The sequence below is a fragment of the Vidua chalybeata genome, chromosome 2 (genome assembly GCF_026979565.1).
Source record: "Vidua chalybeata isolate OUT-0048 chromosome 2, bVidCha1 merged haplotype, whole genome shotgun sequence".
In the NCBI taxonomy this organism is placed as follows: Eukaryota; Metazoa; Chordata; class Aves; order Passeriformes; family Viduidae; genus Vidua; species Vidua chalybeata.
This window is the reverse complement of record NC_071531.1, coordinates 91,770,584-91,792,641: the sequence shown is the minus strand read 5'-3', so window position 1 is coordinate 91,792,641 and position 22,058 is coordinate 91,770,584. Positions and strand designations below refer to the sequence as shown.

At 40.4% G+C, this 22,058-nt stretch overlaps 1 protein-coding gene across 2 annotated transcripts in view; it reads left to right on the top strand.

Moving 5' to 3' along the window:
• The window catches only part of LNX2 (ligand of numb-protein X 2), a 60,163-nt gene that overhangs the window by 26,181 nt on the left and 11,924 nt on the right, over nucleotides 1-22,058 (top strand). For both annotated transcript variants that reach the window (XM_053936127.1, XM_053936128.1), the window contains exons 2-5: nucleotides 7,205-7,729; nucleotides 15,569-15,807; nucleotides 16,862-17,061; nucleotides 20,569-20,940. In XM_053936127.1, the coding sequence (XP_053792102.1) occupies nucleotides 7,329-7,729; nucleotides 15,569-15,807; nucleotides 16,862-17,061; nucleotides 20,569-20,940 (1,212 nt within the window). In that variant the 5' untranslated portion in view covers nucleotides 7,205-7,328. The remainder of the gene's footprint in view (nucleotides 1-7,204; nucleotides 7,730-15,568; nucleotides 15,808-16,861; nucleotides 17,062-20,568; nucleotides 20,941-22,058) is intronic.

Sequence of the window (22,058 nt, the reverse complement as noted above, 5' to 3'; positions counted from 1 at the left end):
GGTCCCAAAATAGAAGCCATTCCATTTGTGCCACAGAAGATGGCTGCAGCAGGATTTTTGCCTGTTTGAGCAAAACCTTCTGCTCACTTGTTTTGTCTCTGGGCGCCGAGTCCCTCTTTCCTCCTGTCATCCCCTGATGTCGAGCATCTCTGGTTTTGGGAGGTGGGCGTCATCTGTCATCTCTCCTAAGGATGGTTAGTCTTGTGCTGCCCCTCAATTCCAGACATTCCAGACATTCCTTTGCTCTCTGGTGTGCCAGTAACTCAGATCCCCTGGACCTCTGCAGGCAGCTGTGGGGCAGAGAGGGGAGCGCAGGCAGTGCTCCTGTGGTCCCCCTGCCTGGCGGTGTCTCATGCCCCTGTGCAGCAGGGACCTTTAACGTTGTGATGGTAATTAAAGCCCATAGCCCCCAGTTGCCACGGAAACGCAGCACTCCACAAATACAAAACACAACTTAGTCCTGTTAATTTCCCCAAATGCTCCTTATTTGTCAGATTTAAGTAGGGTTTCATGTCATGTCCTTGAAAAATGCCGGACTGTGAAAATCCCCAGCAAGGGAGTGCGTGTGCACTTTCTTTTTGAGGAATTGCATATAAAAACCCTCACCCCTGGGGCAGGGAAGGACAGTCGTCACCTATGACCTGTTGCCTTTGCAGTGATGGTGCCACATCAACACCTGGTGTAGGGCTGACTCCTCGTCTGTGAGGGCATTCCTTTGATGGAACAAAAAGACTAGCACAGAGGCAAAAAATAATCTCTGGAGAGGTGGTTTTACTGCAAGCCCAGCATTGCCTGGTTGTGGTTCAGTGGAACAAAGTTGCCATTCAGGCACAATACTATTTAGTTTGAATACAAAAATTCCAATCATTTTCCTGAACAACTTAAAAACGTGGAAGAGGTTGCTCATCAGCACTAAAAATAGGTGTGTTGGGTAATTGGCATATGGGGCTGCAGCAATAGCAAAAAGTGTCCCAGGCTAATTGCTGTGCCTTGTCCATCTCCTGTAGATTTTTGACTTGGAGCTGCCAGCTGTCATGCTTTGACAAATCTTTCATTTGCTGGCATTTTCAAAAGAGGAGGAATCTAACAGGATTATTGCCTCATGAACTTGGGCAAGGATTGAATTGGGTTTTGGTGTTTCAAGGCAGTGCAGCCCTTGGATATCAGTATAATTAACATGGATATTGTAAAGTCAATACATGTTGCTAGTACTGCTTCACTTGTTTGCTATATGACTTTTAATATTAAAGCAGAGATTGTATCTAATGAGTTAGGTCATGCTTACTGGGAGATGGGAAATAACACTTTTCCCCTATGGTGATGTTTGCTAGCTATTTATTCTCATTATGTTTTTTATTAATTTCTTCTGTCTTTTATTCTTTCACTTCAGCTAGGGGTCTGCTTTGAGAACAGTTAGAAGTCATCATCCTGATGCTGTAATTCCTTTGAAGAATACTGGACTGGGAACTAAGAACTAATGTTTAATTAATGTTATGATGTGGTTTTAAGCAATGGGTTTAACCACTGTCTAGTTTTTCTTTCCTGGGACTTATGTCAAACACTCCTGACTTCTCAGAGATCCCGCTCATAGCTGTGGCATTTGCATAAAGCACAGGGGAATTTCAGAATTATAAGACCCTTCCTATCAAGCTTAGGCAATCAGGGACTATTGTTCATGGAGAACAGATTGTGGAAATCCTGTGACATTTTAAAATTAAGCCAATCTTTCCTGAAATCCAGGGTGACGACAGTGCTGTTGTTCAGAGTTATTGATTGGTGTGTGTTTTGTATTACCCCTCAAGGTCAAATCTGCCTGGCCAGGACAGGACTGCCTGAATTTAGGGTCACATGAAATCTTCACCATAGCTTCACCATAGTTACAATTTTTTCCATATGCTTCCTTGCCACGCTGGAGAGGAATAAGGCATTCCTGTGATGCCAGCCGGCAGCAAAATTTTGGGATCTCATCTCCTCTGGGATGAAGAGAAGAAGCAACCAATACCGGTGGACAATTTTCCACTTGCAGTTGGTTTAAACTACACAGAAGAAATTAATCATTGATTTAGTGGTTAGATAGATTTAAGTGCAAATACATCCCTTTGGTTAGAGAGTTCTTAGGTGCAGAACTGAGATTTGCATCCCAGCCATTTTGGGATACAGAGAAAATGGAGTCCTCCAAAGGAACAGGGGTGTCATTCATCTTAGGGCATTCTTTTGACATTTGCTTTTGGTTGAGAAAATTGCATAGACAGTTGTAAATGAAATAAAAAATTGGGGTATATTAAAGGTAATTTTTAAACAGAGTAGTTGGTAAGATGGGTATTTTGCATAGTTGTTTACTTCTGGGATATACTTGGGTTTTTTGTAAAATTTTGAACAGTCAGTAAATGGGCTGTAAATCTCTAGGATTTTGATAAGATAATGTAGAAATAGATTGCTTAAATCTCTGAGAGCATTAATTGCAAAATACATGTTTACATTAACTTCAAACTGGAACTAGTGTTAACTATTTGTGACTTACATAAAGACAACCACAGTTAAAAGGTTAACTTACTGCTACAATTCCAGTTTGCTTGTGGTTTTCCTTTTTTTTTTTTTTTTTTTTTTAATAGCACCCATTCGGAGAGAAGAAATAAATATTGTGAAATCTGATGTAGGTATAAAGCCTGACATGTAATGCTTTTGTAAAAATGTGTTGAGCTTCTCTAAAGAATGTTCATTGTATCAATAAATCAGAACTAGAGGCCTAAGGATAAGGCTGTCTTTTTCAGTCTAAAATCACTCTTGTGCACACTCCACTTAAAAAAACTAATAATTTGCACATAAAATTTGCAGTTGGGTGTCCAGTCTTGCCCAGTTCCCAAGTGGATTGTAATTTAAAACTGAAAGCAGGGCACCACCTGCACTATTTGACTGTTTTAATGAAGTCCTGGGAAAATTATTTTCTAGGGAATGACTTGAATAACGGGCCTGGCTGGCTCTTTTACCCACTTCGTATTTTTTATAATTCTGGTTATTTTTCCTGTTTGCAGCTTTCCTGAGCTGTTATCATCCTGTGGAGCTATGACAGGAGACATAGAAAATAATATAAGGAATGCAGAAAGAGGGTTGAAGTAGGGTATTATAAATGGCAGTGCTCTGGTATTGTGGATTTCAGGGATATAGTACTTTACATCAGGGAAATTTAGACCTGACCTGTCATCTCAGCTGTTGCTCAGACCACAAACTCTGTGTTTGTGAACTTTGTAAATAAACTGGTATTTTGCACTGGGAGCAGATGGTAAAATAATTTAGGTCAATAATTAGGCAGCCACAGTATATGATCAATAAAAATCCTCGTGATAGTTTCCTCGGTCATGGAATGGGCTTGCCCCAAGTACAGCACAGCAATGTGAAAACAAAGAAATCTTGATTTTTTAAATTTTTTTTTTCCCAGTGTGGTAGTGGTATCTATTTACTTATTTATTTTTGTTGGTTTAGGGGTTTTTTTTGGTGGTGGCATGTCGCAGCGCGCCGTCACGGGGGCGTGCTGGGCAGTGAATGCAGGGGCAAGACCGTCCCCCTGCGAGTTCTGCAATCCCAGTTATCAGCAGGTTCGGTGCAGGGACAGATAACGAAGACCTGGGTCTTGGGGTAAACCAGAGTGTATTTATTGGACGGACAAGATGGAGCCCCAAGACGAGACTCGGGATGGGAACAGAAGTTTTATACAGTAACTCAGGAGGAGGGGTGCAGGAACATTAACCAATGAGGGTAAAGCTGGTAAGTGGTCTAAGGTGGGACTAAACTATTATAAACCTATCAGGAGAGATAAGGGAGTGGAATAACACAAAGTAACAAATAGGGTGTTGAATATAACAAAATAGGGAACACTCTGGAAGGAGGGGTAGGGATAGGGAGGATTGACAAGGAACATTCTGGAGAAAGGGGTGGGGAAAGGGAGGACTGACAACTTGGAATGGAGGGGGTTAGGGAAGACCTTGGGAAGATTGGCAGCTCAGAAGAGGAGGGGATTAAGGAGGAGAACAGGGGGCAAACATGAATTTTAAACAAAACACACTACAACAGTGGCAGTGAGATTTTTCTTTTCTTTTGAAACTTCATTCTGTAATCCACTATCTCTTTCTTCCACAGCTCTGCTGGCAGAGAGGTGGTGGAAGGGTGGTCATGTCAGCTGCAGAAGAGGTGGTGGGCTTAGTTTATATGGCATTTATTGATGGTTTAAGTTACCAGGGCAGTGACAGCACTGAGGCAATGTCGACTGCCACCAGGAACAGCCTGTCTCTGGCTCGGGGTAGCACCTCTCTAGCAAAGCACAGCCCAGGACGTTTGTCCCTGCACCAGCAGCATTCAGACCCTGGGATGGGCCAGCAATAGGAACAGGAGTGTCTGCTCACCTCCTGCAGTGGTGGCCATAGAGTGACTGCCTGTGTCAAGCTCTTGTGATTACAGTAAATAGAGCCTGTCTCTGCGTATAACTTTCCTAAGAGAGAAGGCTTGTGATTATAGTTTTTTACGTGGTAGTGAATGCGTGGTTGCTCAATAACTTCTCTGGTTTTATGTTTTGTTCAAAATTTAAAGGAACTCATTACAATTTTTAACACAAAAAATGTTTACTTACAACTTCCTAAAAGAGAGGTGCAGATTTCTTTGACCATAGCCAGTTATAAATGTCAAAATATCTCATGGGTATGTGTACTCTATGACACTGATTCATGCTCTGTCACAGACTGCCATGTGAGTTACACAGATTTTAAGGGATAGAAATGCTAGAAGCCTTCAAGGAGGTCATTTTGGGATGGTCACAGTCAGGAGTCTCCATTACAGTAGTGACAGAATGGTGTTGGTTTTTCCATAGTCTCAGTGATGGTCTTCAACATGCTCATGGTGGGATGGGGAGGGGCAAGTACCAATATCCACACTCCTCATGACCAGTGACAGGACTCAAGGAAACAGCATGAAGCTGGGCCAGGAGAGGTTTAGGTTGGATATCAGGAAAAAGTTTCTCACCCAGAGGATAGTTGAGCACTAGAATGGTATCCCCAGGGAAGTGGTCACAGCCCCAAGGCTTACAGAGTTCAAGAAGGGTTTGAGCAAATGCTCTCAGGCACATGGTTTGACTCTTGAGGTGTCCTGTGCAGGGCCAGGTGTTGAACTTGATGATCCTAATGGATCCCTTTCAACTCAGAATATTTTATGATTCTATGTATCAGGAATTTGTTCTTTCTTGAGTTTTGGTTGCTTGGAGAAGGAGGAAGAGTCCTGGTTGTAGTCAGTAGTAGGAACAGGTGTACAATTTGGGCAGCACACTTGTACAGTGACTTTTGCTGCCTGATCTGTGTGTCACTTTGCTCTGCAGGGCCTGTTGGTGTTGCAGGTACAATACAACTCATGCCATATATTCCTCCCCTGCCTTGAGTGACAAAATAATTTGGTAAAGTCACAAATCAATGCTGTGTTTTTCTAGAACATTTATCTGGTTTATTTTACATTACATAAAGACCAGCCATTAGATGGGTCTCATCCCTTCTGTGTTAATCCAGCAGCATGAATGCAGAGTGAGAGAGCTGTGGTTTGAACACAAGGGCCCCATGCACTGCTCTTATCTGCTCTCCAATCTTTGAGCTCTTACATAATATGTTTAAGACTGTTTTTTTGACTAATCTCTTTTGGGGTCTCATTTTGTGTTCTTAGTCTCCAGCAACAAAGAACTGCTATGCTCTTCCCTTGTGAAATCCTTTCCAGAAGGTGCACATTATCTGCTACAAGACAGGGCAACGATGAGCATCAATTTCCATGGTAGAATAGAAGCGTGGATTACAAATTACTATTTAATCCTTTTTGCGTCAAAGGATATAATAATCCTTGTAAAATGTGCTCTAAGTCTTGTGCTTGGCTGTGTGAGGTTAAGCGGCAAAAATCAAAATAGGGAATCTCATAAAAAGTAAGACACAGGAAAATGTGTGTGTTCCACATTAAATTTCAGAGTATATGTTTAGAACTGCATTTCAACAGTCGGAAATAAAGATGATGAGCTGATACCTAGACTACTAGTTCTCATTTCTCTGTATCTTTTCTACTAGTCTGCTAGAAAACACTCTCTGTTTTGAGAGTTGCTTGCTGAATTGCAGTAAAGAATTTTGATGCAAAGTAAGCATTGCTCTAATTTGATTTTTTTTTCTCCCCCCACAAGTAAGAACATTTACCAAAACTAACAAATATGGAGGTGTCTTAAGACTATGAGGAAATCTGTTTTATTTTCTAAATCATCATGCTGTGTGTGTCAGGTGTTGTGATTCTGTAAGGGAGAGAAGGATAAATAAGCTTGGGAGGGATAAGGATTTATTGTTTGAAGTTGCAGACTGATGGCTGCACAACTTCCTGCCCAAGCAGCTATTTTAAGAGGGGCAAAGTTTAATAAAATAAAAAGTTTAGAAAATAAATCCCATGGTGACTGACCTAGAGTTCTTTCTTGCCACACTGAGTGTGCTGTAACTTTTTTAGGTAAAAAGCAAGACAAGTAAGTTGTTTGAAACCAGTAGTTTCATATTATTAGTTTCTTCCATATCATTATTACTGGCCTCTGTACTAAATCAAATGGGCATACTGGATAGAATCTGTCCTTCTTACTGTGTAGCAATCCACATAGAAAACCTAGAAGTAGGTGATGATATATTTGCAGTATTATGGAATATAATGGAATGAACTAGGCTAAGCCATTTGCTGTTATTTTCAGTGCAATGTATTTAGAACATTACTAATAACCAAATATTCTGTATGGTCAAAATCCAAAAAACAGAGTAGGACCAGATTAAAATTGTTATCTCATATTAAAGAACACAATTATTTGATCATATAACCATCACTCCACAATAGGGTATTTTTGTGCCAAATGCTAATTGCATGCTTCTAGTGTGACAATGCATAATGTGGTGTCCTTGCTGTCACAAAATGGTCATCTTGCAGATGAAGACTGTGCACTGCACCAGCCCTTAGGAAGCCATAAAATGTTTGTGTTGTAAAAGGATTCGTATTTGTAGATTTTTTGCTGTTCTTTTCTTTGACAAACTTAAAAAAACCCAGGAATATTCCCCTGATCTACCTTGGTCTTGGACATTTTGGTAAACCCAGATGTCAAATGCTTTAAAGACAACACCCATATTTCCTGCAAAATGAATAATTTGTATTTCTTTATTTGTTGCAGAAAATGACTGAAGAGCATATATAAGTCACCCTGGAAGAAGTTGCTTTGCTGTGAGCTTTACATGAGCATCCCCATCCTATGAGAAGGAAGAGGAAAAGGATCCATCAGCCTTCTTAGCTGTAAAATGGGGACTGCAGGTGATGACATGGCTGCAGTGGAGCAGAATGCCTCCTTGAACCCTCTGTGCTTTGAGTGTGGCCAGCAGCACTGGACAAGGGAGAACCATCTCTACAACTACCAGAACGAGGTGGATGATGACTTGGTCTGCCACATTTGCCTTCAGCCCTTGTTGCAGCCGTTGGACACTCCCTGTGGACACACTTTCTGCTACAAGTGCCTAAGGAACTTTCTGCAGGAGAAGGATTTCTGCCCACTGGATCGAAAAAGACTCCATTTTAAACTCTGCAAAAAATCCAGCATCCTTGTTCATAAACTGTTAGACAAGCTCTTTGTCTTGTGCCCCTTCTCTTCTGTGTGTCAGGAAGTGATGCAGCGATGTGACCTGGCGGCGCATCTTAAAAACAGGTGAGCGCTGCAGGTGCTTGCGTTGCGTTTTCCCTACACGCTTGTTTGTGGCTAGTTTGTGTAGCAGTACAAATTGTGGGCAGGAGAAGGGGAGAGAGTTGGTGGTGGCTTTTAAATTCACAGCAGAAGAACTGTGAAGAAGACCCTAGGAAATGGTCAAGTCTGTAGCTGTGCACAGGCAATGCACTGGATTACCCTTCTTTTGTACATCACAACAGAAGATAGTGAAGACTACTTGGTGATAGCTATAGGGAAAATGACATGGATCATTAGAGGTCTGAAGAGAACTATTTATCAAGAAAAATACAATAGTGAGTGATTACAGTAGGAGGAAAAAGGTTGAGGGAGTGGAAAAACTAGAGATGTGCAAACTCTGTCTGCAGAGAGGAGAGAACTGGTGCAGTAGGAACAAAGAAAATTGAGTTCAGATTTTAGGGGAAAAAAGCTTTATAGTGGTCAGGCACTGGCATAGCTTGGTTAGGTGGTAGTTGTCCATTCCCCATTTTTAGAAGTGTTTATGAACATGTTAAACTTTGATCAGGAATAGTTACATCAGAATTGATTCTGCTTTGAGGTAGGCAGATGGACATGGTATCTCTTAGGACTGATGGACCTTCTCTGCCTGTCGCCCAGTCCAGGGACACTGGTGACCACCCAGACAGGTTTATTTGAGAGGTGTGTGGACCTACTGCATGGATTTGTTTCCAAGTCTTGGTCTTTGTCCATTTGGAGACTCCTGGAGTCTCTTCAGGTGGAGAATGATGTTGCAGAGGAGACTGGGAGTGTGTGTGTGTGGTGCGGATGTGCCTGCAGGCAAGTGCTCTGCAGAGAAGGGGAAAAGGACAGAGACCACCTGCCTTGGAAACTGTTTGCTCACATTCCTATTTCCAGTGTGCCCTCTTCAGTTTTCCACACATCCTGAAGGCTTCTGCAGATTCAGAGGTTGGGAGGACCCTGGGCATGCAGAAAATGCCACAGCCCTGTGGACTGTGGTGAGCATGGAGCTGCCTGGCTGTTTTTTTTTGTGGTAGTATGGTGTCCATGTCAGGGAGGTACAGGAACTAATTAGGAGCCTTTCTCTCTAGGTTTTTATCTTCTTTCTTTTTAAGTTCTCCACATGGCTTCCATGTTAGTTTAAGCACTTGCTTGTTTACTAGTGGCAAGTATTTTCTGATCTATATGATGACTTGGGGGTGGTGAGGAAGCCTAACTGTTTTGTGATTCTATTTTAATAAAAGGCAAAAATTAACTGATTAGATTTTAATAAAAGGCAAAATGCTAGCAAGACTACTGCTAAATATTTGATTCTTCTTCTGCTTTCCCATTGTCATATCCCTCACCTCTTTAGTCCTTTTTCCTTGGCTGACATAGTTTTGAATGATATTAGGGCTGTTTAGAACAGGGTCATGTAATTTACTTGTACATAGAACACTATGTATGTACTCTTTAAGTATATGTGAAATATCCATTTACTTAATGCACACCGTTATAATGGAATTCAAGTGAGCTGAGTCACAAACTTTTCCTGTTTGTCGGCTGGAAAAAGCTTTCAGTTGCAGAAGGCTGCTCATTTTCAATTCCTTCTGTTGTCCTGGTTATCTTGGCTGATGCACATTTTGAGTATATGGTGATTTACAGTTTTCAATTAAGTTTATTTGCAAACATCTGAACACATATAAAATACCATTGCTGACATAAATGATGGCAGCAACTGCATAGTTTGAATTTAATTCTATAAGGATTAGTGAATCCAGTAAGCTTCTACTACTGATCATTACATTTAGGAAAGAAATAAAAAATTCAGTATTATTGTAATTGTCGGCATTGATTAATATAAACCAGTCTCAACAAGCCTTTACATGAGGTGGTTTGTGTTTCTGAAGAAAGCTGTATGGTTGGTTAATTTTCACTGTCTAAAAACTTCATACTAGGGTTTTCCAGTGTTTTTTTATTGGCTTCATTTGAGCATAAAAGCTGGAAGAAAATGTTGTTTTAGCCACCAAGTGCCTCAGAGTGTAGGGAGCATTACTGTAAGATGCTCCCACAAGGAGATGAGAGGCATCAAACACAAACCTGGTTACTTCACAGTCACTGATTGCTCTCCATGATACCTCATTGCACAAAGAAAATATTCTTGATTTCTCAAACTCTTGAGTTTCATTACATCACTTGCAAACTTGTTTTTAAAGTTAAACACAGTGCATGTAATACATGATTTAAAGGGCAGAACCATATGAGTCATGTACTGTTTTTCAGTCACTTGGTATAGAAAATTTGTTAGTGTTTGGTAAAGTAAGTGTCATTTTCATTCCCTGGAGTTGTTTAAGGAAAGACTGGATGTGGCACTCAATGCCATGGTCTAGTTGACATAGTGATGTTTTGTCATGGATTGGACTCTATGGTCTCAAAGGTTTTTTCCAACCTAGTTAATGCTGTATTTCTGTGATTTCTAGATATCAAAGGTATATTTATGGGAAGAAAATCTGACAAAAAGTTAATGAGATTTTCTGTGTATGATTTTAATTGAGGTAATTCTTATGGATTATTCAGAAGTGAAAGAAGTCTATTGTACAAAATCATATTGTGAAATTCTTACAACTTTATAATGAGAGGGTTGAGTATTGTGTTTAGTGCTTTTTAGTTGGGTTTTAGCTGTCACCTCCTGTATTTCCCTATGGTAGCTTAGAGTTACCAGTTTGGATGGAGACATTTTTCCAACTGGGTAACATTGCAGGTAATTTTATGTCAAATTAAGTTTGACCTTTATGTAGGGTTGCATTTTTTGGAATTGAAGAAACAATTGAGCTATTCACTGGGTGTCACTTAGCATGCTTAATATATGGATTTAGAGTAACAAAATCCATGGGAAGACAAGTTGTAAAGATACAGAACTTTGTCATTCAAAATCATGGCAATGCCAGTTAGTTTGGTGTTTATGTCAGTGCTGGTGAGCCCTGTTCTTCCCACCCTCTCCCATGTTAGCTGCAGGTACTGTCCCTGCCTGGCACTTTGGAGCACCAGAAGTGAAGAGGATCTATGGGATTTAACCCTCTTTTGAATAAGTGGATAGGCAATAGATTCATAGTTTTTACATGCCATATGGACTCTAGCCATTGCTGGAAAGGTAAACAATCTCTCTGTGGTTGTTCTCTGTTCTGAAACCACTTGCCTCCTTGTAAGCTTCTCACATTGTTGGGTAGGAGAGGGAAGTATTCAACAAAAGCACTCTTATTTTTCCTTAGTCTTCTCTGATTCCCAAACCTAGATAACTCCTGGTGCCCCATTTCCCCCACTTGCTTATTTTTTTCCTTTCTCTTTTTTTTTTTTCCCTGTCAAAAGAGAAACTAAGACCCAGACACTTAACTTTCCAAAGCTACACCAGGTTTTACTTTGAGTTGTAGCTGTAAATCTTGCCAGAATTACTGCTTAAGGTCACTTTGCTGGCAAAGTTTTATGAGCAATAGCAAAGGCACTTGGGTTGCTTCTTTGCTTAAATACAGGTCCTGCTTGGAAAATGATTTAGTGCAACTGGTTTGAGGTTATTTAGTGTGTTTGCTTTTATCAAAACCACTGGACTGGGCAGAAGCTGATGGCATATGTTACAATGAATTCTTTCTTTTCAGTAGTCAGTGAGCAAATGTGTTTTTCAAGCTCCTACTGTTATTCCACAGAAATACCCTGTAAACTACATCTTAATTTTGTATGAAAGCTCTTTTTATCAGCAGAGAGGGATTGCTGCTAGTGTTCCAAGAAGTCAGCTTTTAAATGAGAAATCCAGCAGACTTGGCTGTAAAAAAAAAAATAACCAACAAAAACCCACCAAACAAAAAGACCCATTTTTCTTCTCTGTCTGATAAGAATTAAGAGAAATTGAAGGTAAAAGCTATACTTTGTCACTGTCCAGAACTGAGCAGAAGCTGGTACTGAAGAGGGTTGAGGAAGAAGCTGCATATAAGCAGAAGCTAATTTCACATCCCTAGAATAACTGCCCTTCAATCTTCCCATTAAGTAAGATCACGCTGTTGCTTTAGCTGGGTAGTTTTACTATCATGGAATAGTTTGAGTTGGAATCTTACTCTTGAGCATCTTGATTCATGAAAGAAATGAAAGAATTTCTAAAAATTTTTACAACAGTCCTCCCTTTGTTTTTGCTCCTAGACAAGATGTTCTGGCTTTATTGGTAGGTATGAAATACCATTTCTCTAAGTTTGAATTCAACCCTTATTTATGCAATTTGTTTTATGAGAATGTTTTTATGAGTAAAGGAGTCCAATATTCAAAGCTTGTTTTGATCACAAGATGCCCATCTGTGTCCATAACGTGTTACAAGGTTTAGTCCAAAATGCTCTTTATCCCAGATATTTGGTGTTAGTGAAAGTGTGCACCTCTGGAGATTTATTGGCACTTAACTGTTACAACTGCTATATGGTTTTGCTGTTTGTGAATAATACATTCTTACTGCCAACAAAAATCTTTTTATGTTGCAAGTGGGAAAAAAAAATCTCCATATAGATGTGCTTGAATACCAATACAGGGCTTTGCTGATTGGAAGGTGGCATGCTGTGTTTAAAAGACCTAGGAACTGGCATCCCATGAATTAATGTCTCCACTAGACTGCTACTTTCCTGGCAATGCAGTTGCAGTGTACTAGACTGAAATTCAGAGTCTATTACAATTACTAGTTAATTTGGGTAAGAATCTGTGGTGTTTTGGCCTTTTTTGCCTCATACAGTGCTGCACAAAAAGGATTCCACTGAACTGAGTAGGTGTGCTCAGGAGGCTGTTTAGATTTCTTGGTACTAGCTTTTGAAATTATAATTAAACATCATTGGCCAAAATAAACCTCAAATCTATTTATATTTTGTGTGATGACTTTCATCAGCTGCCAGGTAATGATGGGAGAATGTGCTGTGTGAGGGAGGGTGGAGGAGGACCTGGCTGTGGTTTAGGAGGCTTTGACAGAAATAGGATACTTCCAGGGATGAGTTTTGTGCTGTCCTGGTTTGACACATCTTAAAAAAACCCAAAACTCTAAGGTGTGCTTTTCTCTACCTCGAGCAGGTCCTTTGGGCTCCTCAGGCCTTGTGAGATGGCTGAGTCAGAGTCAACAACAGTGCAGTGGTTTGCAGGAGGTATCTAAGGAAGTGTCTGGCTCACAGAAGTAGTCCAGTAAGGCTGAACTCTGCTGTCAGGCTCAGAGGGATTGAGGCGTGGTTCTCTGACAGTGTTGGTTTTGAACTGTTCATTTACTTCTTTGCTGAGAAATCACCACTTCTATAGCACAGTAGTTCAGGGACAGCAAGGACACGCAGCTTGGGGTGGTTTTGTTCTAAATTCTGGTGAATCAGTGTGGGAGAGCTTGTCTGTCAGAGCTCTCCCAGGAGACAAAAGGTTTTCTCTGCAAGAGCATTTACCCCTTGCTGTGTTGCTGCAAAAGTGAGTGATGTTGGAGATGGTTCCTTTTTTTCTGCCCTGTTGCCAGCGCTAACATTTGAGGGACCATGGGGCTAACCCATCAAGTTAAAATATGTTAGAAATACTGAGGGAAGTGATAGCATCTTTCCTTTTCTTGGTCTTTTGGGGCTGTTGTTTTGAGGTTTGCACTGTGAAACGATCAGTGATAGAAATTTCCTGCTGATTTTCACATGTAATTGTGTGTCTCTAGCCACCAGACAGATATATTGGCTGATCTGTCCCTATACCAGTGATTTTCTGTAGTAAATACTGTCTGGGCAAAGCCAAGAAATAGGGTTATGCTCCATCATTAAAATAAGAGAAACATTTTCACAAAGCAAAACCTTTCAAATAATTTTCATCTTTCCCACTTACACTTTCTTAACTTTGAAGAACAAAATGATCAGCAGTTTCTTTGGGAAAAGCCCCAAGGAATTATTTCTGAAATGCATCGTGTCATAATATGAACTGTCTCTAATGTATGTTTTTATACATATTTCAGAGCATATTTGGGTTACCTTTTCTACTCTTCTAAACATGGAGAACACAAAGGGAGACATGAGACAAGGGGAGAACACATAGAGAACTCCTCTGGGAGGCCTTATAGCCTTTAGATGCCTTTAGATACCTTTCAGTATCTAAAAGAGATATAAGAGCTGGAGAGGGATTTTTTTGTAAGGGCATGTAGTGATAAGTTAAGGCAAATGGCTTTAAACAGAAAAAGGGTAGATTTAAGTTAAATAATAGGATGAAATTCTGTACTGTAGGGGTGGTGAGGCACTGGAAGAAGTTTCCTGGAAAAGCTGTGGATGCCTCGTCACTGAAACTGTTCAAGGCCGGGCAGGATGGGGCCCCAAGCAACCTGGTCTAGTAGAAGATGTTCCTGCCCATGGCATGGAGGTTTAAACTAGATGATCGCTAAAATCCATTCCAGCCACAGCCACTCTATCCTTCCATGTATATCATAAAAAAAAAAAAAAAAAAAAAGGTATTTTCATATATATATCTATATCTAATATTATGTATGTATAACATGGCTGGGGGTCACAAAAGCTTTATCAATGTTCTTTGGATCTCAAAACTTTGTAAGCAAGTTGTCTTCAAAATCCGTGCTGAAACAGTCTAACCATATAATTTTCAGATTCTGCTTTAATAGCTTAGGATGTCATTAGGCTTCTGCTGACTTTTACTCTGTTAACACTTTTCTTCTCTTGCAAGAATAAATAATTACTTCTTTTTTTATAACAATTTGACAGGTTCCCAAACACTGAATCCTTTCAGGAATGTGGTTCCTTTTTTTCTGATACTGCTACAGTATGAGCATTTTGGGGTGGTCAGCAGCTTCAAAAGCAGGAACTTTAAGGACATCAAATACTGTAAGAAGTGATTTGTCAGACACTGGTAAAACTGTCACAGAGGTAGATGTAAGATTGATGTCCACATCTAATTATGTGCACATAAGTGCAAGACGATTCAATAAATGAAGGCTTTCTATAAATTTGCAACATTGTGGCCCTTTTTTTGCAATGATCTATTGTAGACTTTTAAACATAAGCAAAAAAAATACTGCTTTAAGAGTAATGGAAACTTTAAAAACTGAATTTGTAATGAAAAGCATCAAATACTGTTACATAAGGGAAACAAAAATTGCACCTCCTATGTTAAGTCAGAAAGAAAAAACAGGAGACAGGAGGGAGATGAGAACACCTTCTATTGGCCCAAGAGACAAGTGATGAACAGAGTTGTTACTTTTGCTAAACCTCTCATACAGACTCCTGGAGAAGCAGAATTTTATTTCAGTATTTTAACACTTAGATTGCAATATGGGGAAAATTTTCCTCTCTTTCCTCCTTTGAATAAGCCCAGGAAAATATGGTGCTTACTTCTTTTGGCTTACTAAGGTGAAAGGAGATAGTTTCAGTAGGTCTCCAGTTGTGTCTTGGAACAGGGCTTCTCTTATGCAGATTTTTTTTGCCATCTTTCCAGCAGGTTATCTTCCAGAAACTGAAATGTACAGAATCCACCTTCTAGTGGAAGGTATCCTTGTCCATGGCAAAGGGGTTAGAACTAGATGATCTTTAAGGCCCTTTCCAATACAAACCATTCTGTGATAACAAAATAAGTCCACATTCAAAAGGTGTTACGGCACATTGAGTTCATGGCCAAAAAACTACCTAGTAGAAGTTTTGTGAAGAAAGCAGTATTGGGGTTTTGTCCACTAAAATGTATTTTGGCCTTAAAATTCAACGCGTTTAATATTTTTTAATGCTGTGTTTAAAGCTATGGCTTTGAAGAAGACTGATTTAACTCAATGAAATACTTGGTCATTTTGTGTTACAAGCAGGGCTGCAGGCTTGAAGCATGATATCAGTGTTGCCTTTACAGGTGTCCTGGGGCTTCTCATCGGAGAGTTGCTCTGGAGAGAAGGAAAACGAGCAAGCTGCAAGCAGAAGCAGAGGGCGAGAGTGGTCTCGGCGGGCAGGAGCAGCCCAGCAGTTTATCTCCGGATGCTGATCAGGGAATAGTGCCAGCTGAGCCAAGCTTTACCTCGCCCGCCCTGCCCGCGTGGACAGACGAGCCTGGCATCGACAATCCGCCTTTCGAGGAGAACACAGTAGCAGACAGTATGTCATCACTTATCTTCTCAAGTCTCTTTTATCAGATGTGGAAACATTTGTGGTGTCAGAGCTTGTCTCTTACCTACTGTGAATGTGCATCTTCGTCTGTGGCTCTTTTCTTTTGCAGTTTCTGGAGAAATATTAGTGGATTTTGATTATGTGCAAGTTTACAACTGAGATAGTCTCAGGAAGGGAAGAAATATCTCAGAGTGTGTGCCGGCTAATGTGGTACTACATCATCATTTATTGTGTCATGGTGTAGTAGTTCATGTTAATTTGCTAGTGGGACTGGCCTCACAAGTGAGATGGAAGGAGTGTAGTTTCTGTAAAATTACAAAAGTTGTTCTCTAAGATGAGATTTGTTTTTCCCTGTTCACCCTTTCCCCCCAGCTGGATCGGCAGCCTTCTCTACGCACTGAGTGCTGTCGTGCTTGAGCAAAAAGGCAGCTGAGTTACTCCTGCACCCATCTGCACTGAATGAGCAGTAACACCTTTAGCATCTGGGATTTTAGAGAGGAAGTGCTGAGCCTTACCACAGAGGAAGGTGGTCCTGTCCCCTTTCTTCTCCTCTATTTGCCATCCTTTAGCATTCTCCTTTTTCCTCTTTAGTTGTCTCCATGTTTGCTCCCAAGAAATGGGCTCCTTAAGTTGACCCAGTAACTCAATAGCAGCTCCTCATGCAATTGCAAGACAAAGAGGTTATAGTGGGCTAACCCCTAAAATACATTTTTATCAACATCACCGAACGCAAATCCCCAGATGACCCAGTGAAGGATATGAAGTGGATTATAAAGCATGGGATCCAAAGGGTTCAGAGTATCCTATTCCAATCCAAATGACCCCGTTTCAGGAAGCATGGATGCTACTAAGTCATTAGCTGCTTTCTAACAAGCTAGGGGTTTCAACAAGTAGTAGAAGTCATCCATTTGCACTGGTTTCATTTTTTTGTTAAACTGCTGCTTTGTGGCCTGTCTACATTATCTTTTGGTGGTTTATTATATTGGAAGTGAATGAAGTAGAAAAGATATTAATTGTCTTTCTTTTTAAAAATAATTGGCAGCAAATCAACAGCCACCTACCTTGCCTGAAGGAGAGATCACTACTATTGAAATTCATCGGTCCAATCCTTATATTGAATTAGGAATTAGCATAGTGGGTGGTAATGAAACACCTTTGATCAACATTGTCATTCAAGAGGTTTATCGAGATGGGATCATTGCCAGAGATGGAAGACTTCTTGCTGGAGACCAAATACTTCAAGTATGGAACCTAATTACATATTCTGTCTGCTTGCTTTCTGTTCCTTGCAGAATTGTTGTTAAAATGAAATGGAAGATTTTTCTTGTCAGACTATGCTGTGTCAATGTTAGCTTTGCAATTATCAGTTGGAAATCAAATTAATATTCAGAGCAGAGCCTGTTGTTCTAGCACTTTTGGCTATCACGCTTTATGTTGTTTGTCGGACCAGTCCCTGGAATTATCTTTCCTCCCTAGCATCTGTTATCAACATTTAAAATACAAGTTTATTTGTCTGTTTTTAAATGTTGTGGGACTTGGTCCTTATTTCAGCTTTACTCATGCATTCCAAAGGAGCCCAAGGTTATTTCTGGCTAGCAAGTTGGCCTAACATGTCCTATGTAAGAAGCAATTTGTGGATTGTAAGGCTGGCTTTATCTAAACTGTTATTTTAATATGGCTTCACAGTTATCTTCCAAAAGCTGAGGCAGTTGACCAGCATCTTTCAATATGTATAAAAGTCTCAGTGTTAGGCTTCAGTGAAAAAAAAAAAAAAGCAAAATGTAAGTTGATTTTGATTGTGTTTTTTTGTTTTGGTTTTAAGTAATTAACCACAGGCAGTTTAAAAAGATCAAGTTCTATTAATTTTGAACTTCTGGTTTTTATATTTGGGGAAGGGGTTGTTTACACGACACTAAAGTAACTGAGTGCATAAACAGAGCAGTCACCCAGCTTCTATTTTTAATCATTACACCTGAAACAAATATATTATTGTCAATTCAAAGTTATTTCAGTAGGAATGTTGGCTTTTGATCTGGCAGCCTAAGATCAACCTAAATGTAGTTGTAAGCCTTCTTCATTTCACTGTTTTGAAATCAAGCTGATAGAAGTAGCTTAAATACAGTAGTTACCCTTGGAATAAAATTAGTTTGCACTTCAGAAAATAAAGTCCCTTTTGAGAAATGTGCCTTTTTCCACTCTTGGAGTGTAAGCATTGTGGCTGGCCAAGAAAACAACCCAAGAGCTTTCCAAGATGTTTCCTTTTCAACAAGTAATTGCAGACACTGATTGAATGCTGCCTCATTTATTTTTATACTAAGAGCTCTACTTGTTTGACAGAATAGGGAGCTTGAGTTCCAGTGAAGCTTTGGAAATTCTTGCTGTTTGGGCAGGTGTCAGTTACAGTTTCCAAAGCCATAAATGGCAGTGAATTGACTGTAAACAGGAATTTACTAGCTGCAGTGAGTCCTCCCTACCAACAGCCTGGCAGTGGGGCTGTCACATGCTAAGTGGGTGTCCATGAGAGTCCTCCTCTCATGCCAAGGGAGAGGTACAGAGGGTAAAACCTAAATTTTGAGGGGAGATAGAATATCTTTATTTCTTTGAATTTGCCTGTGCAGGTGCTGGACTGTTGTATTAAAATGATCGGGTTCAATCTCTGCCATTTGTAATTTGGTGCACTTAGGTGCAACTCAGCATGGACAATTTGGTTGAATATTTCTATAAATGTCTTACAGGGCTTTTATGAGCTGTAAAGGTGTAAAAGAAAGAGCCAGAAAGGACTGTGAGATGAAACTCAGCATTTTCTTGCCCAGTCAAACAAGAAGTATTACCCTTTTAAGAGCTGTGGGAACAGCATTTAGGAACAGCTACATAAAAGCTTGTGTTGTCTGCAAGGTGCAGATAGGTGCCTAACAATTTCAAAGCTCTACAAATTGTCTCTTTTTTGTGCTGGACTGTGACTGTAATTCATGTGAAGCATGTCCTAATGAGAATATCTTTCCCCAAGAAGTGCTAAGGCTGTTTTGTTCTAAAATTTTAAACAGCCTTATATAAAGCAGAATTACATTTTATTGCATATATTCTTCTGTGCCCTTTGAGTGCTCACATATTTTATGTATTTACTTTAGCTAGCTACAGTTAAAAATAAAAATGGATTTAATGTAAAGGCTCTGATGGATGGGCCCTAGTGGTTTTTGCAGGAGGCAGCTCTAAATGTTATTTCTCCTGGCTGTGCCCCTTCTCCCTCTGCCCAAGGTTACAGTCTGTCTCAGGGCAGTAGCAGAGCAGGACACCACCACGGTTCTGTCTGAGCTCATGGTGCTGCCAGCAGTAATGGCTTTGTGCTGGGTTTTGGGCTGGAGGTGTCTCGGGGAGGGTGCAGTCCTCCTTCACCATCGGGAACCACCACAGCCAAGTGGTTGGCACAGACTTCTGGGAGCCCCTCAGCTCAGATGTGTGGTTTAAATGTGGCAGCTGTTGTACACAGATTACTTTGTATATTTTTATAGTTTAAGTATTTTTATTAGATGGTGAGAAGCTACATGTTTGGTTTTGCTTACTTAGGTTGCAGTGAGGACTATTAAAAGGCTTAGGTAAGGCACATCAATCAATATAGAGTCTTTGGTGTTATCTTCTATCTGCTGAAATTGTGGGGGCAGGAGTTCCTCCACCAAGGCTAAGGATGAAATTCTAGTGTTAACTTTGAATCCTTTCTTACAAAACAAGGCAAACACAGCTTTCATGCTGAATTTTTGTCATACTCCTCTTTTCTACCAAATCTCATTGTACTGTCAGTTCTTACTTTAATAGTGCAAGAAATGACTGAAGATTACTGATCTTTGTATCAGTGGGCTGTATAACAAACACAATTCTTAGTTCTAGGTAGAGAAATTTTAATCTGTTTTTCATTTACAACTGAATTTTGGGTGATACAGGTTATAAGTCTGAAGCTCTGGCCTACTTGAAATCTGTGGAAAATCTAAGTTTATGCTAAGACTAGAATTAGTACAACTACCTTTTTTCTACTGTCTTAACCAATTTCATTATTCTTGACTTCAGTTTTTAAAAATGTTTTTTCACATAATGGAAATACTGCATATTGTAAGACACAAGCTTGCTTCAGAGATTTGGATGCATTCTTCTTTCAGCTATTATTTTGCAGTTTTAAGTGATGCTGGGCTTGACACTGAAAGCACACGCCATGTTCTTGTCCTGGAGAGCAAACAACATAAAGATCTAAGGAAGACAAGTATAGGAGGCAAGGAGGACAAAAACCTTGGCCTGTGATGGCAGAGGGTGTTCACTTTTGGGGACATGTCATCTTTGTGGGAAAAGGCCTAAAATAGTGCAAGGCTGGATATTAAGAAAAATTTCTTCACAAGAGGGTTGTTAAGCACTGGAACAGGCTGCCCAGGGAAGTGGTGGTGTCACCATCCCTGGAGATGTTTAAATGTAGATATGGAACTTGGATACATGGTTTAGTGGTGGACTTGGAAGTGCTGGGTTAACACTTGGACTTGACAATTTTGAGGATCTCTTCCAACCTAAAAATAAGTTTGTAGATTGAACATCCGATGTGAGTTTGCAAGAGAGAATGGAAGGACAAGAGAGGAAGCCTAGTGAAATCAGACATGTAGTTTGCTCCAAGGCTGGTTTTGCAGCAAGTGAATTTGCAGCGAGTGAATTTTGGGAAGGACTTAACTAAACATAGGAAAACATCATTGTGACTTCTTTTGCTGTTGTTTGCAGGTCAATAGCTTTGACATAAGCAACGTGTCCCACAACCACGCTCGAGCCGTGCTGTCGCAGCCGTGCTCGGTGCTGCACCTGACGGTGCTGCGGGAGCGGCGCTTTGGCAGCCGCATGCACAACCACGCAGATGCGCCGGGCTCCGGGCGGGAGGACAGCTTCCAGGTGACCCTGCACAAGCGCGACTCCAGCGAGCAGCTCGGCATCAAGCTGGTGCGCAGAACCGACGAGCCAGGGGTTTTTATCCTCGACCTCTTGGAAGGGGGTTTGGCTGCTCAGGACGGCAGGCTCTGCAGTAATGACCGCGTGCTGGCCATTAATGGGCACGACTTGAAGCACGGCACACCGGAGCTTGCTGCTCAGGTTATACAGGTAATTTGCTTGCCCTACCTGAGCCCTTAGCTTGGCTTTATTTCTAGAGTCTGTTCCCAGACAGAACAGCTTGTGTGAGGCCTAAAAGCCTGTGTCAATGTAATTTACAATGATTTATGTTTTGAAAATAATAGTAAAGAACAGGATCTGTTTTGGCACCTACCAGAAGAACTTCACCTCCTCGGAAGTGAAAAATGCATTAGTCTTCTCTGGAATGCAGCCTGAAGGCTGGAAGACAGTTCATGTAGCAAGGAGAGTAGTCTATTGTAGCATACTGCTTAGAAGGAAAGAAGAAAAAAAAGAGGATTATTATTATTATTCTATTTATGTATGTATTGTATTTTAATCTCTCAGTAAGCTCTATAGAAGTGGGCTTTGTTTTTTATTGATTTGCCTGTGTGTGGAATTGAGTTAAAACAAGAAAGTAATTTGTCAGACATTAGAGTCAACAGGTAGCAGCTGGGAAGTCAAATAGAGGTTTTCCATGAGTTCTGCATGGTACAAATCATTTTCTGAGTGTTCAGAAAAGGGCTGTTTCCAATGTCTGGTTATGTCCTGGACACAAATACTACCCAAAGCTTGTTGCAGGGTGACATATGACCCATCTGTATCCCCACAGGAAAACCTTTAATCCGTGTCTTTCTCCCAGTCTGTAAGGAAACAGATGCAGCACTTTGGTACTTCCTGCTGATGGGATGTTGGTGAAAATAGCTTTGTTTTTAGGAAAGTTAGAATATACCAGTAGTATGTTCCTGCAGTCTAGTGCAGTCATCTTCGCTTAAAGCACCACATAGAAAACTCTGGTACAAATGAGTAATAAATACTTGTTTCAGGAATAATTTCAAGAGTTTTCCTTGCAGTGAAATTAAAATAACAACCATCTTGGGAACTGTAATTTCAGTTTCCCAATTTTTGCATACAGTGATTGGAATTTAGTGCTGGGTAACTTTTACCTTTCAAGGTGTGGCTTTGCCGCAATAAAAAGAGTTGATGTTTTATTATCATCTAATAACTGGGTCTCCCAGTATTCCCCAAAATCCAGAATATTATGGTATGCTCATGTGTAACATCTTTCTTGCAGGTATCTTTGGGAAGTACCAGAGGTGTTCAGGGCTTTT